General features: G+C 44.3%; 2 protein-coding genes across 12 annotated transcripts in view; one reads left to right on the top strand and one right to left on the bottom strand.

The window, feature by feature from the left end:
• Ankfy1 (ankyrin repeat and FYVE domain containing 1) overlaps positions 1-14,471 on the top strand; it is a 97,690-nt gene extending 83,219 nt beyond the window's left edge. For 4 of the 5 annotated variants that reach the window (XM_013076773.3, XM_013076772.3, XM_087191999.1 and 1 more), the window contains 7 exons: positions 1,325-1,501; positions 4,061-4,208; positions 4,796-4,886; positions 5,159-5,283; positions 5,973-6,119; positions 9,180-9,270; positions 9,998-14,471. In XM_013076773.3, the coding sequence (XP_012932227.1) occupies positions 1,325-1,501; positions 4,061-4,208; positions 4,796-4,886; positions 5,159-5,283; positions 5,973-6,119; positions 9,180-9,270; positions 9,998-10,130 (912 nt within the window). In that variant the 3' untranslated portion in view covers positions 10,131-14,471. Of the gene's footprint in view, positions 1-1,324; positions 1,502-4,060; positions 4,209-4,795; positions 4,887-5,158; positions 5,284-5,972; positions 6,120-9,162; positions 9,271-9,997 lie in introns of all 5 variants that reach the window. The other variant, XM_021238274.2, reaches the window with a different exon arrangement.
• Positions 1,501-17,782, bottom strand: part of Cyb5d2 (cytochrome b5 domain containing 2) — a 29,120-nt gene continuing 12,838 nt past the window's right edge. For 2 of the 7 annotated variants that reach the window (XM_087192004.1, XM_087192000.1), the window contains 2 exons: positions 17,068-17,202; positions 1,501-3,356 (listed from right to left, as the gene is read on the bottom strand). In XM_087192004.1, the coding sequence (XP_087048130.1) occupies positions 3,251-3,356; positions 17,068-17,202 (241 nt within the window). In that variant the 3' untranslated portion in view covers positions 1,501-3,250. Of the gene's footprint in view, positions 3,357-13,863; positions 17,757-17,782 lie in introns of those variants that run through there. The other 5 variants (XR_015443300.1, XM_087192001.1, XM_087192002.1 and 2 more) reach the window with 5 other exon arrangements.

Below are 17,782 nucleotides of genomic sequence, written 5' to 3'. Positions count from 1 at the left end.
TCTTTATCATTTGTTAAATCTAGATTGTTCCCTGTTGATCTACAACAGAGTGGGTAGGAAATGACCATAATGACTGATCTGAGGCAGGAGCTGGAATGGGTTTGTCAAGTCAGACCCACAAACCCCTGTGATTCTCCAGTCACCACGTAGCATACTGCTAAGATATAGAAAGCCATTTGTGAAGGTGAAATGAAAATGTGGGGCTTGAGCAAAATGCAGTCCTAGTATGGGGAAGATTATTGCTTGATATTTTGGGCTTTTGTACCTTGTTTTTCTTCAGTATTTTCTTTTTTCTTCTTCTTTCTTCTTTCTTCTTCTTCTATTTTCATGTGACTGGATTGCTAGGTATTAACCTCACCCTTGCTTAGAGAGTGTAAAATCTTCACAAATGGAGATATTTATCTCACATCTCATTCTGTGTCTAGCATGAAACTGGTGCTGTTGCTCCAGGTCCTTTGCAGATACATTGTTACACTAGCAGATTCTGTTGACCTGTATGTGGGAGGTAACGAGTGTGTGTTGAGATGTGGTGTCTCTCTCACTTCCACCGGAGCACTCATACTAACGACAGCTATTGCAATGATAGAATACAGTGTGGTTTGATTTGAGCGAGCTCTATCTGCTTTACATTAGTGGAGCAAAGTCTGTGGCATGCTGCTGACTACCTCCAGCATTGTGTATTATCTTCTAGCTCAGAAAAAGAAGAAACTTCCCCCAAATTTCTGAAGCCTTTGTTTCACTGGTCAAGGGACAAGCTGGCATTGCACCTATGGTATTAGGGCACTGGGTGCTTGGTTTAGCTGAAGCAGAGACTCTCAAGGCTAATGTCTACCTTTGCTTCTCTCCAAGCACCCCTATACCTTGCATTCCTTTCCCTGTCCTTTAGGTTATTGTCTTTCTTGGCTTTTCACGTCCAGTTTTTGCTGCAGGAAAATGACAGGGTAGCTTGGATCAGTGCCGTGGCTCCTTGTCCCTGACCATGCGGATGTGACCATGCACGTGTATGTGCAGAGATGATAGAAAGGGTCTGTGGTGGGTGGAGTATAGGAAGGGGGTGGCATTTAATGTTGGTTCTTCGGAGGGAACTTGGTTCTTGGGAGGGAATTTCTGGAACTAAGGAAAAGATTACATTATGACCTCTTCCATGATCCTTGCAACTGCTGGATGCTCAAGAGTCATTCTTTAAAAGGAACCTGCTAGGGGCTGGGGATTTAGCTCAGTGGTTCTGCTGCCTGCCCTTCAAGTGCAAGGACCCGAGTTTGATCCCTGGTACGAAAAAAAAAAAAGGAACCTGCTAATTTTTTTTTTCCATTTATTGCCTTAGGTGGATAACAAGGGCCGGAATTTTCTTCATGTGGCAGTTCAGAACTCTGATATTGAAAGTGTCCTGTTCCTAATCAGTGTCCACGCTAATGTGAATTCCAGAGTCCAGGATGCTTCCAAGTTAACCCCTTTGCACCTTGCTGTCCAAGCAGGCTCAGAGATTATTGTCCGCAATTTGGTAAGTGACACAGAACATTGTTGCATGTAACACACTATAGGGTATACACAGACTTTATCCTCACACGTGTTTTGCCAGGTACTATGAAAAGCCAGAGTGAATTTTGAGGTCTAGGCCAATGTGATCAGGAAACAAGGTGTGGCGGGGGAACTGGAGAGTGATGGAGGAGGTGGATCTGATGGCATCAGGTACCTGCTTCTTGTGGGGAAGCAGCTAGGAGGTGGGATTGGCCTCTAAGGAGTAGGCAAACAGGCCTTGTGTTCATCAGTCAGTCTGCCACCTCAGAGCCTGTGGAGGTTTAAGGTCCTTCACCAAGGTTGTGTTCCTGCCTTACTAAGGCCTGACCTCACAGGTGATAGAGGAGCCTAGTAACAGCTGACCTTTCAGACAGTAGCTATGTGCTGCTTCCTCTCTGAATTGGCACAGCATAATGTTTGAACCTGTTCACAGTGAAATAATGTCACACTGGCCTGCATGCCCCACCCCCCAACTAGCCTTGGGGTTAGCTGTGATCCCTGGTCTAGCACTAGTGACCATGAATATACCTCTGTATGCCCTGTCTGGAGCGTCCTGTGGCTACTTATGGTATGTCTTGTCTATGAGTGATCAGGTACACAGGGTCTGAGGGGATCAGGACTCAAGTCTGGGGGAGAACATGAGCAGCTGACGGGTGCCTAGATTCCCAGAGGCAGGTGCCTGTGCACACAGAAGAACCAGTGGTGCCACATACCTCAGGGAACGACAAACTGGGCTCTGACTGCAAACGACAGAGTATTTTCTGTTAACAGCGACTGTCTTTGAAACTGTCAGAAAGTGGATGATGAGTAAACTTCAGATACTAAATGAATGGTCAAGATATTATTTAAAGATTCTTCTTGTTTTTGAATCTGTAATTCTTTGTGGTCTTTTAGAAAATATAAACACTACATAGCTTGTGGGAAAAATTAAAGCACATAAGGGAAAAGTATTTCTCTTTCACTCCCAACTCCCCTGAGTTTGTTATACACTTATTGCTAATTATGGAGTCTTGTTTGGAGAATTTCATCCTTGGGCATTTTTGTCATTGGGCCAACTTCATAGAACATGCTTACCCAAAGACAGCTACAATGTCCCTAGGCAATAAAACCCTACCCCAGCATCTCACTACTGTGTGTGTACTGACTGAAGTGTCATTAGCAGCATGTGACTATTTATGCTTTTAAATACATTTAAAATTTGTGTTTCTCTGTGTGCATATACATCTCTGTCTCTCTCCAATTGGATTCATACCTTATAATTTGCTTTTCTTTTCAAGAGCACAAATCCACCTGTGCTTGTTTATTTCTCATTACTTTAAATCCTTGAAGGGTGCAGCATCACACAGGGCTGTGCCCAGTTGGCTTAGCAGGAATGTTCTTCAGAATTTCACATGAACCATGTCACTGTCTCCATGGACAGGAGTTACCTTTCCCTAGATGACTCGGGGTTTTTCAGTTTGCCACAAGAATCACTGGTTGTTCTTTGCTTTGTACACATAAGAATATCACCTTCAAGTTTTGTTTTGTTTTGTTTTTTGTTTGCAGTTCTGGGGATTGAACCCAGGGCCTTCACATTGAGCTATATCCCCAGCCCCTTTAAAAATTTTGAGACAGGGTCTTACCAAGTCATGAAATTTCCGAAGCTGGCAACTTGCAATCATGTCTCAGCTTCCCAGAGTGTTGGGATTAGTGTATAAGCTTGCACCACCATGTATGGCTGATGCCTTCAGTTTTAAGAACTGGGCGCTCCATTTGGTTCCAGAGCTCCAACAGAAATGGCCTTGTACTTCCAGACATGTCTGCTCTTTAGAAGTCTTGTTCCTGCCAGGCTCCTTAGGCTGCAAGTTGAGGGGAAGAACAGTTTTTGTCTGTTTGGGTTTTTTTTTAACTTACTGTATTGTCAACATCTTTCCATGTTAATATATAGCTATGTTATTTCATTGAATACACTGTAATTTTTTTTACAACCAAACCCTTCTTGCCACTGGGCTTTACAAGCAGTGGATAACCTTATATAGTACAGTGAATATTGTTGCAGGCCTGTGTGGTTTTTATATACCAATATCCTAGAAGTAGAATTTCTATGTCTCAGGGAATACCTATTGAACATTTTGGTACATAAGTGCTAGTTTGCCCTTGATGCAGATTTTGCTGTTTTTTGTTTTGTTTTGTTTTGTTTTGGTACCGGGATTGAACTCGGGTCCTTGCGCTTACGCAGCAGGCAGCTTGTTTTGTTTTTTGAGACAAGGTCTTGCTATGTAGTTTAGGCTGGCCATGAACTGTGTTGCCCAGGCTGGCCTCAGACTCTTGGCAAACCTCCTGCCTCAGCCTCCTGAGTGCTGGGATTATAGGCATGGGCCACCATGCCCAGCCAGTTCTGCTGGTTTTGCCTCACCAGTAGTATGTGTGAGATCCTCGGCACCCAGCTTTGCAAGCAGGGCAGACCATCAATCTTGGTGGAATCAGAGGACAAGTAGGATAGGCCCCTTAAGTGGGACCTTGATTGTGTTAGAAAGGCTGCTCAAGTAATCAACTTCAACAGCTTCTTGCAGGAGCCAAGGTGAATGAATTAACCAAGCACCGTCAGACTGCCCTCCATCTTGCTGCCCAGCAGGACCTGCCGACCATCTGCTCAGTCCTTCTAGAGAATGCAGTGGACTTTGCTGCTGTGGATGAGAATGGAAATAATGGTAATTTCAGTCACCGCTCTGTGCACTGCCGCATGCAGTGAGCGATCCCTCCTTTCTAAGGACTGGAGGTGTGCCACACCCTTGCATCTGCTCCTCCTCAGGGAGGTTGGATTATATAGGAACAGAACTGTGACAGGAAATACTCTGGACAAGGCATGACTCCTTCCACTGACCAGGTCTTGGGTGGCCTCCCAATCTAACTGGTAACTCTGGAAGCCTAAAGGGGCTCCTTTAGCTGGGCATGGTGGTGTGTGCACTTGGGAGGCTGAGGCAGGAGGATTACTGTGAGTTCAAGGCCAGCCTGAACTAAATAGTGAGACCCTGTCTCAAACAAAACAAAGGTGGGAGAGCTTCTTGTGAAACTATTAAATCTCATCTTCGGAGCTTCTGAAGCTGGAAGCAAAGGCTTGTGAGATTGCATTTATGACTCATTCTTTAAGGGCAGTAAAGGCAGGAGGGGATAGTCCTGTGCACCAGTCACAGATCTGACTGAGTCCCATTTAGAGCGTGTTGGTGAGGGTGGGGAGGAACTGAGGTTTTTCTGCATGTACTTCTGGGCTTGTACAATAAGAGGATTTACTTCCCAGCCCTTCATCTCGCTGTCATGCATGGTCGGCTCAACAACATCCGGGTTCTCCTGACAGAGTGCACAGTAGACGCTGAAGCCTTTAATCTGAGGTGAGTTGTCCGCAGCAGAGACCAGGACTCTGGGTCACTGGCTGCTCTTCAGAGCTAGTGATAACCAGTGCATCCCCTCCAGCATGCTGCAAAACTCATCAGCTTTTGGTTCCCTGGTATTTTTGGCTTTGTAACAAATACTTTTTAGAAAAAGTTTTATGACCTGCTAACTTCTTGTAGATTTACCCTGCATCATGGAATTCAGAAAATTCTTTATCTTTTGTGATGGCCATAGCAGGTACCTACCTAACTTTTCCAACTTGTTTTATCAGAGGCCAGTCACCACTGCACATTTTGGGACAGTATGGCAAAGAGAATGCAGCAGCCATCTTTGATCTCTTTTTAGAGTGCATGCCTGAGTATCCTCTAGATAAGCCAGATACAGAAGGAAACACAGGTATGTACTAAAGTGTTTGTATGTCCTATCCCATTTGCATGCCTTGCTTCTTGGAAAAACAAGGTCATTATTTCAGGGCACTCAGCTCAGTGCATTTTGGCTAAACTCAGTATCTGTGCCACAACCCTGTTGTGACATTTGGAGTATCTGACTGCTCAAGTGCATCTAGGCTCTAGCCATATCTGTGTCCAAAGAGGCCTGCCTCTCTGTTTTTATTGCCTTTGTTTGCCTTTTATTCCGGGTTAACTAGGGTCCTTCCCAAGATCCTGAATTCCAACAGAGAAAGAAGATAAACAAACACCTCCCAGTACTTCAGGAGGAGGAAGTGTGCTGTAGAGTATGTTGACATGCTTTGAAAAAGCAGCAGGTGCCAGGTGTGGTGGAACACACATACCATCCCAGCACTCAGGAGGGTGGGACAAAAGGATCACAAGTTCAAGGCCAGCCTGAACTACAGTGAGACCCTGTCTCAAGAACAAAAAAAGAAAAAGCAGTGGTCTCTTTCGTGGTCACTCTAGCTACCCACAGTATCTATGGATCCTCATGGAGGTCCCACCAGAGCCTTGGCCCCCTATGTCTGTCTGGACTTACTAACAAATGTCTGGCCCTCAGCTATCCTCCACCACCCTTTGGCAGTGGCAGGCTGGAGCCGGGTGGAAAGTAGCCTTACATTTGGTCTTGTTTTCCAGTGTTGCTCTTAGCATACATGAAAGGGAATGCCAACTTGTGCCGTGCCATTGTCCGATCTGGGGCTCGCCTGGGAGTGAATAATAACCAAGGAGTCAACATTTTCAATTACCAGGTTGCCACCAAGCAACTTCTATTTAGACTACTAGGTAAGTGGTGTGTGATTTGCTCTTTATTGCAAAATCAATTACAATGTTTTTTTTAAAGCAAAACATTTATTGGTACATTTTAGATATACATAATGATAATATGTGAATTTGTACCTGTACATGATATATCTTGTACAGTATTGATTATCTAGGTGTACTGGTGATCTTTAAGATCTGAACCAGCAGTTTCTGTGAATGGGATGAAGGGCCTTTGAATGATGTTGAGAGTCACTGCTAACATTCTCTTTTCAGAATACTTTGCTTTGGGGCGCCTGTCTATTACCTACTTCTCCTGAACCCTCTAGAAATCCATAAGCTTTAGGCAGATCACCCTGACCATGTCTCTTGCACCTTGCCCTTTTTTTTTTGGTACCGGGATTGAACCTGGGTCCTCGATGAGGCAGGCGGTGGAACCACTGAGCTAAATCCCCGGCAACCTTGCCCTCTTTTGGCTGCATCAGTCTCTGTAGCCTTCAAAAGGGCCTTAAGCTTCAGCCCTCACCAACTCTTCCTTTTCCAGGCTCCATTTTTGGAGAGCAGTTCTTCACTCTTGGTTTTCTTTAAATTTTTATTAGTACCTATTTGCCAAACATAATGATCACATTCATCATAGGGATTTGTACATGTACATAATATGTCTTAATTCTTTTTTTTCCCCTACCTTCAACCCTTCTTCTCCCCATTTACAAAAGCTTTGTTTCCATTTTTTCTGTTCCATTCTTGTTTTTAAATCCCTTTTCTCTTCTTCCTTTCTCCTTACTGCCTCCCTTATTCCCCTTCGAATTTGAACATGTTCTTCCTACTTCTCGTATCTGTCCCTGTTTTGTTTCTTATTTACCCCTTTGGGTTTCTCACATAAGAGAAACAATATATTTAAACTTATGTGTCTTGGGCCGGGGATTTAGCTCAGTGGTTTCACCGCCTGCTGCGCAAGTGCAAGGACCCAAGTTCGATCCCTGGTACCAAAAAAAAAAAAAAAAAAAGAGCTGATAAACTTGTGTGTCTTAATTTATTTCACTTAACATTATGTTCTCAAGTTGCATCTATTTACCTAAAAATGATTCAAGTTTATCCTTCTTTATGGCAGAGTAGTACTCTATTGTATATAAATGCCACATTTTCTTTATCCATTCATCAGCTGATGGGCATGTTTTGTTTCCAAGATTTAGCTACTATAAACTGTGCTGTTATTAACATGGGTGTGCATATATCAGTGTGGTATGATGCTTTTAACTCTTTTGAGAACCCTTGATTTTTTATTTGCTTGTTTTTACTCCTTCTTGTTGAGGCATAATAGCAAGAATCAGAATACCTTGAGTGCCTAGGCTTTGTTATCACCCAGAATGGAGACCAATAAGCAGGAAAGCTCAGAAGTACTTAATGGTAGTGTGATCTTGGTGTAGGTGGTTGGCCTAGGTCACAAAGCTGGTTGTGGCAGAGCTGCATTGAAGGATGGGGTTTCAGAAGCAAGATGTGCAAGCACCAGAGGTTTCCACCTATGGATGGATAGATGAATAGAGAAATGTATCTATGTGCACGATGGAGTTCTCTTCAGCCAGAAATAAAGATAAGTCTAGCTGGGCCAGGGATTTAGCTCAGTGGTTTCGCCGCCTGCTGCGCAAGTGCAAGAACCCAAGTTCGATCCCCAGTACCAAAAAAAAAAAAATCGCCTGCTGTGCAAGTGCAAGGACCCGAGTTCGATCCCTGGTACAAAAAAAAAACCAATAAAAACAAACAAAGATAAGTCTAGCTATTTGCAGCAAGATGGGTGAACTGGAGGATATTATGCTAAGTGAAATAAGCCAAGCAGAAAAGGAAACCATATGCTTTCTCTTGTGGAAGCTAAGGAAGCTGATTTCATAGACATAGAGAGTAGAATAGTGGTCACTAGAGACTGGAAACAGAAAGGAATAGGGGAAACAGGGAGGTGAATAGCACCAGAATTGGGTAGGAGTAAGTACTGGTGTGCTACAGCATTGTAAAGTGACTGAAGTCTACAGTGATTTATTATAGATTTTATAAAGAAGGAGAAGAAAGGGGTTTGAAGGTTCCCAACACAAAAAAATACTTATATATGGAGAAGGAAATGCTAATTACTCTGATTTGATCATTACCTTATATACATCTATTGAATCATCACACTATACCTCAAATAAGTACTATTATTACATGCCACTTAAAATATTTTAAAAGCATAGTGTTCGTGATACCTAGTCTACTTTAACTTTTTCCTTTGCCCAGCACTTGGTTGGCCTTTTGAGAGCTCAGAGCGGGTGCCTATAACAGTGCTGGTATTAGAAAGTGCTCAGTGTGACTAACCATATGTCATTCTGTCCCCTTGAGCTCAGTTACTCTGTATGGAGCATAAGCACAGTGCCCGGTGTGCAGTTAGAGCCCATTACATAAATACTAGTGGTTGTTGTTATCACCACGAACACTCATCTGCTTTAGCACTTTCTCTGTCTCTTCTCTATGGTGGCCCCACCAAACTCAGCCAGTCCATCTAGAAACCTGGGAATGCCTTTGTTTCCATCCTACTCCCTGCCTCCCTCTCATATCTAACACTCCTATTCAGTTCTCAGATCTACCAGATTCTTCCTCCTGAGCTTCCCTTGTCTATCTCCCATGCTCCCCTGACCATTTGGGTCCTCCAAGTCTTTTTAGTTGTGTGGTACCTGCTGCCTCTGCACTGTGCCTTACACTCCAGCCAGCCCTTGCTGTATGTACCCCCCTCCCCCAGCCCCCATACTGCTGTTCCACCGCCTTGAACAGCGTTGTCTCCTCCCCAGCCTGCCTGGTGAGTGCTAAGTCTCCATAGTCTGTGGGAAGCTTTCCCTGACCCAGTTAGAATATATCACCCCTCTTCCCTCGTGTCATTCAGCAGTGTGCTGCTTTCTTCCTTTTTTTTTGTGGTACCAGGGATCGAACTCAGGACCTTGCACTTGCGAGGCAATGGAACCACTAAGCTAAATCCTGGCCCTGGTTTCTTTCTTAGACTGTTTCCATGACTTCATTGGCACAGTCACTATTTGACAGGAACTAGTCTTCTCTGTGTTACAGATATGCTGTCCAAGGAGCCTCCATGGTGTGATGGCTCCAACTGCTATGAATGCACTGCCAAATTTGGAGTTACAACTCGCAAACATCACTGGTAAGGCCTCTGTCTGCTATCACTTGCCTCTAGAAGATGAGGGGACTTATGTTGATATCATTACTTCCACAATTTTCCACGACTTACCAGGACCCGTACTCCCCTGGGAAAAATGTCACCAGATAGAAAGATGAGATGATAAGACTGAGCAGGGTCCAACTGAGGAGTGTGTATATTTGCACAATGGAGGTGTAAGGACGGCAGGGAGCATTCAGGCTGGTGGACTTCCTAATGGATGCTAAGGGCACACAGGTTCTGGGGAATCTGTCAGGCCTTGTGTCATCTGCCCTGGGCTTGCAACAAAACCAAGAAGAGCTTCTTCTCTCATGGTGTACCTGAGTAGAACTGAGGAGCTAGTCCCATTAAATAGTGAGACAGTTTGCTGACCTGGCCTTTATTTTTATTTATTCTATTATTTATTTTATTTTATTTTTTGGTACCAGGGATCGAACTGGGGTCCTTGTGCTTGCGCAGCAGGCAGCGAAACCACTGAGCTAAATCCCTGGCCCATGTCCTTTATTTTTAAAGGAGGCCTTCTTCAGCATTACTTTATTAGCTTAATTATTGGCTAGAATTTTGTTGTCATGGAATAAAACTTATACATGAATTGGTGTAACTTGGCTGCAGAGTTGGCCAGAGTACCAGTTGTGTAGACTGACTTGTCCCATGTGCCAGGGAGCAGTCTTTCCTTTACCACCCCTCTCATACTTCCTTTCTTTGCTTCCAGTCGTCACTGCGGACGTCTTCTTTGCCATAAATGCTCGACCAAGGAGATTCCTATTATAAAGTTTGATCTGAACAAGCCTGTGCGAGTTTGCAACATTTGCTTTGATGTACTGACTCTGGGTGGGGTCTCTTAGTGAGTCCCCAAGAGCCTCCAGGCCACATCCCCCATCATCTTCTCAGCAGCTGCTCTGCTCACCAGCCTGCGCCCCACCCAGAGCGGAGCTGGCAGTCTTTCTGCACCAAGAGACTGGACCAGTTAAGGACCATGGTGTGATCCCATTTCAAATGATGCTGTGTGGTTGTGAGTGTCAGGCTGTGATCAGTTTCATTAATGTCTCACTAACTGCATCTGGACATTTAGCTTAAGTGGTAAATGTGATAAGAGTTAGATCCATTCTGCTAGCAACATACAAGGACAATTTTAAACCATTTTCCCTTCCAGTAGCTTAGTGTCCATCTCAGAGCATTCATGCAGTCTTCCTGCTTGGGCTGACTCAGGAGGCAGAGCCTAACAGAGTCGAAAGCTGGCTGCCGGATGGGAGCCAGCTTTACTCTAGGGTGATTGGCTGTGGACTTTTCTGCGGTGTTTTCATAAATAGCATCCTCTTGCCCTGAAGTTTTGTTTTGTTTTGTTTTGTTTTTTAGCTAAGGTGTATTTTTAATGAGCTATCCCTTTTTAAAAGGTGAAATCTTTCTAAACAGGGTTCAAAGATGAGAGCTGAAAAATCGTGGCCTTAACAACTGAAAGCTTTACCAGTGTTCATGCTGCTGGGGTGTCAAGAGTGCAGGTTGGCAGCCTGGCACCTCCTAGCAGCTGTCTCATTCTCTCGTCTTGCTGCGTCCTGTCTATGGAGTCCTCAGTTACTCTGCCACTATAGTGGTGGAGGAAATGCACTTTTATATAGCTGCGTTACTGGTGATTTCAATTTAAAAATCCATATTCAAAAATACCCTTACTCATCCTTGCATCAGTGATTCTAATGTTCAGCTTTGGCTTAGCCCTACACTAGTGCTACACTAGTGCTGAGTGTATCTTGGCACAGAGATTCATACTGGCCAAGTAATGAGAAGAGGGATCAACAGGACTTCAACCCCAGAGGCATCTCCAGCCTCGAGCTGCCAGGTCCTATCTCTGCGATACTCCTGCTTCTCTCGGAAACCTTCCCTGGTTATGCTGTGAGTGCTGCTGGTCCCAGTTCTATGTAGCTTTCCCTGTCCATGAGGGCCAACAGCCAAAGGCCCCGGCCAAGAGTGTTTGACTGGTTTTGGAAGACTCTGGCTTGAACGTTGAACGAGGCCTCCTGAACTTACTGGGCCTTAGTCGCTGCTAGTACATATATTAACCCTGAGGTATTAAACTTTTCTTTTGAAAGTTTGGCCAGTTTTCAAAATATGCACGTTGAAAGAAACTTGTACCATTGCTTTTTAAAACACCCAACTCTGAGATGAACAATATGTACTATATAGTTATACTCAGAGATTAACGGTCTCAATCATGTGTACTGATTTTCCAGACATTTAATAACCACTACATTTTTTGCATTAATGAAATATGGATATATGTGTAAAAGGGACTAATTTTTTTACTGCAACAGCCTGTTTTCTTTTTTGAATAATGATACGTCCTCTGTGTTGCTGTAGATTTATACATTCTCTTGCCTAAATGTGTATAAAATGTGCTGATAAACCGGAGTGCTACCTTTTAAAGATATTTCTGTGATTTATAAGATGTATGCTAATATGAGTTTGTGCACAGTGTTTAAAGGAAGAAAAATCAGAAGTGTTTCCTTGTCCCCCAGTCTGTGACATGTTTCATATGGAAGTTTTCTAGAAAAACTCAACAAAGTCTTGGCAGACGACCATGTGAAGCATGTGGCCAGTTTGTTTTTTGTTACCTGAAAAGGGTCACAAAAATGTAGGGCTTAGGTAGCTTAACTCTTTAATCAGAAAAGATAATTATGATTCAGAGATGAATTGAGATGGCCGGTACAAACATTGTTCTTTCAATGTTCACAGGGTAGGATGGGGTTCAGTCAGGGATGAGGCTGATCTGCCCTTGCCCTGCCACACCCGTTTCAGTAATAATCTTGCCTGTTACTGCATTGAAAAATCTTAAGATCATGTTTAAAATATATTGATTCAAGCTTCTGTTTCTTCAGAGTCCAGGTATAGCAATGGTACTGCCCAGCCATGGATTGGGGAACATTTTTTTGAGTTCTGCATTGGTACATGCATGTAGACAAGGAATGGGCATCTTTCTGCAGTCTTCGGAGATCTCCCTGGCCCCGCTGATGCTCACAGGACTGTGCTCAGCAGGTTCCTTGAGGCGCAGCTTACCTGTAGGAGTCCAGCTTACACTGCCCTGGACCAGACACACTGTTTGCCCCTCTTGTGCTCCTCATGCTGTCAAGACTTTACTACAAAACTGCCTAGGTGTTCTTACTGAATTTAAATCAGTGGCTTAAGTACTAGTCGCTTAATTTTATTCATTCTGAAAGTTTCCAATTATGAATGAGTAGAGCAAGAAGAATAAACTTCACTGCAACATAATTTGCTGTATCAGTCAACATTGGTAAGCTGAATTTGCTTTTTAACTGCCTCTTACTCATCATCAGACTTAGTGTATTTTTTCTAATAGAGGCACAAACCATGTGCTATATATAAATCAAATGGCTTAAGCTAATCTACCATGATCCTCTAACACAGAGATGCCCCACAAACTTAAGTGCCTACACTTAGGACTCTTTAGTTTCAATTATCTTTTTGGTGATGTCTCACTGAATGATATTATTAGAACATGTGTTTCATTTGGAGTTTTGTGCCTGTGCATTGTCAACCCCAATTAGCAATTTAGTTTGGGCTGGATTAGACTGCTCAGTTCATCTGGCACATTCTCTCCAAGGAGTGGGTTCCATGTGACGTTTAGTCCTCTACCTCAGAGTCCTGAGTCATTTTGACCACCTGGATCAACTTCCTTACTCTCTCCGCTGAATGGGTCACCTGCATGGAGCTCAGTGTGCATGTGGTCTCGTCACTTCCTGATTCATGTTGCTCTTGTTGTATCAAACCGTTTCTGCACTAATCTGGTCCACAGGCATAGGGCAGAGGGAAGGCTTGGGAAGGGCAAGAGCACTGTACTCCGTGTAGGTTTCCTTCACGTAGAGAAAAAGAACACTGCTGGACTATAATGCTTAGCCCTGAAAGGCAAGCCAACCACCCAGGTGACAGTGGCACACACAAGTAAATGTACCCTTCTACCACAGACACTTGCGTCCCTTAGGACGAGCCCCAGAAGAACCACCTGTGGCACCAGAGCTCCCCCTCCAGCTGGGGAGAAGAGTGAGAAGAGAGGAAACAGCTTGCCAAAAGCATTTGGAAGCCACACTTTCACTTTATGAAAGCAATTTAGTGAAGAGCTGAGTGTTTGATCAAATGCAAACTAAATTCCCAGAAGTTACAGATGCCTTAAAGACTTTCTGTGGAAGATTGTCACTTGTATAAATTTTGTGTGGCACAAATTAATATATTAACCTGTAACAACTGATGACATTGGTTTTCTGTAGCTAGGGAGTCATGAGACTGCTCAAGTTACTGACTTGCTTTTTGGGCAGCTATGTGGAGTTGGCTGTTCTGTGACATCCTTGTGGTACCAAGGGCAAGGGCAACTACAGTTGGGCAGAAACTGCAGGCACATATTTGGGTCAATAATCTAGGCTTCCAGACTATTAAGGGTGGCGCTGTGTGGGATGATGGGACCGTGGTGTTTATCAGCATTATTTCTTTGGAGTCTGTAATGGAATGTATTTTTCAAATACATACTGATATTTGCATTTTCTGTAACAGTTCATTAAATAAAATGAGGTAAAGTTATACATTTAAAGTGGAAACTTTAATAAGATATTTGTAGTTACTTCTGATGCAGAAGTACCAATAAACATTAAAAACAAAATTTTAAAAAACTCTTGATATGTAAATAAATTTCTTTATCCTCTAGTAAAGTTTGAATTCCCACATTTTCCTAAAACAGACTGTTGACAACAGTCAGAAAGTAGCCATTTTCTGAATAGCAAGCAGCTGCCTGGACTTCCTGTGCTGTGGGGCTAGACTTGAGCTCATGGCGATGTGTGGTATCACAGATGCAGTCTCAGCCATCTGATGCCTTGTGAGTTCTCCAAAGGATCCTGTAAATAACCCTTCGGACTTCATCATTTAGGAACTACTCAAGAGGATCCATGGTGAGCTGCTTGCGTGCTGTGCTCCAGGGGACGCTAAGGAAGGTTTTAGGCCTTACAAATTTAAAATCTAGTGTTTCACAAAGCCCTTGTAGAAACTGTATAAATCTAGTAACTCACCTGGCCTTCAAAACACCTCTTTTAGGGCTGGGGATTTAGCTCAGTGGTTCCGGCACCTGCCTCGCAAGCGCAAGGTCCCAAGCTTGATCCCCAGTACCAAAAAAAAATAAAATAAAACACTTCTTTTTTTGTCGTTTTTTGGGACAGGGTCTTACCGTGTAGTTCAGGCTGGCCTCAAATTCCAGGAGATTATCCTGCCTCTGCCTCCCAAGTACTAGGATTACATGCATATGCCACCATAGCCAGGCACAAACACCTCTTGAGCTAACAAAATCCCTTTACCCATTTTCTATTTTGCCCGACCCTAGTTCAGCCCAGCTGTGGTAATAGATCTTTCTCAAGTGGGTTCTTTCATAGTTAAAGGCACTATTAACTACCCCAAGTACTGTTAATTCTAATAGCCATCCTTGAAGCAAACAGCGCTAACCATCCTATCACTGGTCATGATGCATAGGACAATCAGCAACAAGGTGGAGGTGGATGTCAGCTTTCATGTTTTTGCCAGCCAGGAAACCACACGGTTTTATTTCTGCCTTGTCATTGATTAGTTGATAGTACCAGGCAAGTTGCCTACTTTCTGTGCCTTAGTTTCCCTATCTCTAGAATCAGAGTGACAGGTCTCTCCTAGCTCACTGGGTTGCTTGGAGGAAAGAGATTAGTGATCAGTAGTATGTCCTTCCTTCTTCCAAATACACAAACCGCTGGGCCTCTCTGGGGAGAGTTGATGGCAGCAACACCCATTCAACAGAATCCAGGGGCTCTAACAGAATGATGCACTTTCAAGGATGTGGATCCAGCCCAGAGCCTTCATTCTCAGGGGCACAGCCCCAACCTGTCCATAGGGTTGAGCTTGCAGATCCCAGCTTCTAGACCAAAGCAAGGGATGGGGTGAGGTCAGGCAGGCTCACTTCACTGTGCAGTTGTGCAGTGGCTGAGCTGTGACCATGTTCCTCATTCTTGATTCTGAGTTTGAAGAAAAGTGGAAAGGCAGAATCATAAGGCAGATGTTGGGATTCCCTTCAAGATGATGGAGGGCAGCTGCCCAGCCTTTGCTCACTGGTATGAATAAAAAAAGCTCTGCTGGGCTGGGGATTTAGCTCAGTGGTTTCGCCGCCTGCTGCGCAAGCGCAAGGACCCGAGTTCAATCCCTGGTACCAAAAAAAAAAAATAAAAAAAAATAAAAATTAAAAAATAAAAAAAGCTCTGCTATGTTGTGCTGGCTGCTTCTGTCGCTGCTAACAGCTGTAATGGCTGCCTGTGATAGGAAATATGGTAGCTACAGAAATTCTACCTATAGTAGAAGAAAGAGGTGGGGGATCTTTATGCCCCTTTTCTGAACCATAAAATAGAAATGAAAAGGCTGCCAGAGACTAAATGAGGATTAAGTTCTTGGACAGGGCCTGCTTTGGCATAGTTTCCCTACATATTTTCTTCATTGCTGGCAAGTCTGAGTGCTTAGCCTGCGCTCAACTCTAGCTTGGGAATAGGCTGCACAGTTTTGCTTGGACCACCTCTACTGGAGACAGAAGTGGCATTTCTCCATAGCAATTACCAGCCTCCTGTGCCAGAGCCCTTTCCACTATTAAAATGACAATTCATTCTTGCTGACTCATGTGCTCTGACATAAGGAAAGCTTTTTTTTTAACCATAAAGTAAGTATTGGCATAAAGAAGAAATGAGTTCTCCTTGAGTACAGAACTGAGCAGGTGCCTGAGGCTGTCAGTCTGTCCTGGGACACAGGTTCAGAGGTCTTGCTTCAGTCAGACAACAGGTGAGCACCCTCTAGGTACCGCCCAAGTCCAAATATGTTTGGGAAGACTGAGCCCACCTTGTTTTAGAAGGGTCTGCACATCTCTAGACCTGACCCTCACACTATCTCCGGGTTCCCACCCAGAGAGTGCCCTCTTGGGTACTCTAACCAGGGATTTACTTCATACCGTACGCCCGAGGTCAGGAATCTCACTTTCCCCAGGCCTGGCATATATATATATATATGTAGTCACTTAGTAATATTCATTGGAGAGAACCAGAGCAGTGACAGTGACCCACTTCCAGTTAGCCTAAAGTTGAGAGCTACTTCTACTTAACAGAGGAAGTCTTAGGCACTGGGTGGAGGGCGGTCGAACTAAGTGAACAAGGTCCTCCATTTGAGCTCTTCTGCTTTCTATGTTTCTGCCCCAGGGAGTGCAGAGACATTCAGAAATGTGGAGGAGTAGAAACAGCACTGAATCAGGAGTCAAGAGTTTGCTGGGGCCAGGCATGGTAGTGCATGCTTGTGATCCCAGCACTGGGGAGGCTGACGGGGGAGGATCACTGTGAGTTTGAGGCCAGCCTGAGATACACAGTGAGTTCAAGACTAGCCTGAACTACAATAGTGAGACCCTGTCTCAAAAAAAAAACAAAAAAAAAGTTTGCTGGGTGCAATGCTGCATGTCAGGAATTCCAGCTATTTGGGAGGCTAAGGCAGGGGGATCCCAAGTTCAAGGCCAGCCTAAGCAACTTAGCAAGATTCACAGATACAAAAGCTTTCCATTTCCAGAATGAGCTTGAGCTTGTCCCATTTTATTATCACCATTCACAGTACTGGCCAGCTGTAATCAACTCAGTGGGCACTGGATTGTAAACGTGAGTTTGCCTTAGGGTAGAGGTTAAAAAAAAAAAAAAAAGGTTGTAAAAGTCAGGTATCACAAGCTTAGTGGGGACTTAGGGACAAAGTTACCTTATGCTGTTAATATGCACAGCTTCTTGTGACGTGTCTTGCTCTGCTGAGATGCAGTCCCTTTCTGCTACTGCTCCAGATGCCCTGACAGGGCTGGGGTTATGAGCAGGGCTCAGACTAGCAGCTGGTCCAGGCCTGGTAAGGAAGTGGCTAGAGCTCAGAGACTTTTCCTTGTTTTCTAGTTATTTCTGAAAAGGTTGTATTTGTATCCATTAATATCTGAGGGTGCAGAAGGAAGACATAAGTGGCCACAGGGAAACAGTGTCAGAACAGGCTGATGAGTACCTGTAGGCTGCCCAGCTTTTGCCTCAGCAGAATGAGTAACCCATGGTGAGGTACATTTGCAGGGTGTGGCCAGAGTCCTTCTGGAGTCTAGGCTCCGTTTCAGGCCAGGAGACACCCTATGGCACGAGTATCAGGGCCTATAGAGTTCCATGTAGGGTAGTGTGTTACCAATGAATAGGGTACCAGCTTAGAGAGGGAAAGAGCATGTGATGGCCAGAGCTGGGCAGCCTGGGTATTCTGTCAAGCTGGGGTCATCCAGGTCCCCACGATTTCTGTGTGTGGGGTTGTCCAGAGTCTGGTCACTAGGGGGGCCAGTTGTTCTCACACACACGCAGCGGGGCTCTTTGGACCCAGGCTTATACAGCTTCCTGGGGACGCCAATCCAGTCTCTGCTCACACCTCCACTGAGAACAGAAAGAGAGGACTTCTT

The sequence above is a fragment of the Heterocephalus glaber genome, unplaced genomic scaffold (assembly GCF_053883595.1).
Source record: "Heterocephalus glaber isolate CG9 unplaced genomic scaffold, H.glaber_assembly_v1.0 deba00001564, whole genome shotgun sequence".
Lineage (NCBI taxonomy): Eukaryota > Metazoa > Chordata > Mammalia > Rodentia > Bathyergidae > Heterocephalus > Heterocephalus glaber.
The sequence above is the reverse complement of the archived record's forward strand: the minus strand, read 5'-3'. Positions and strand labels throughout refer to the sequence as shown.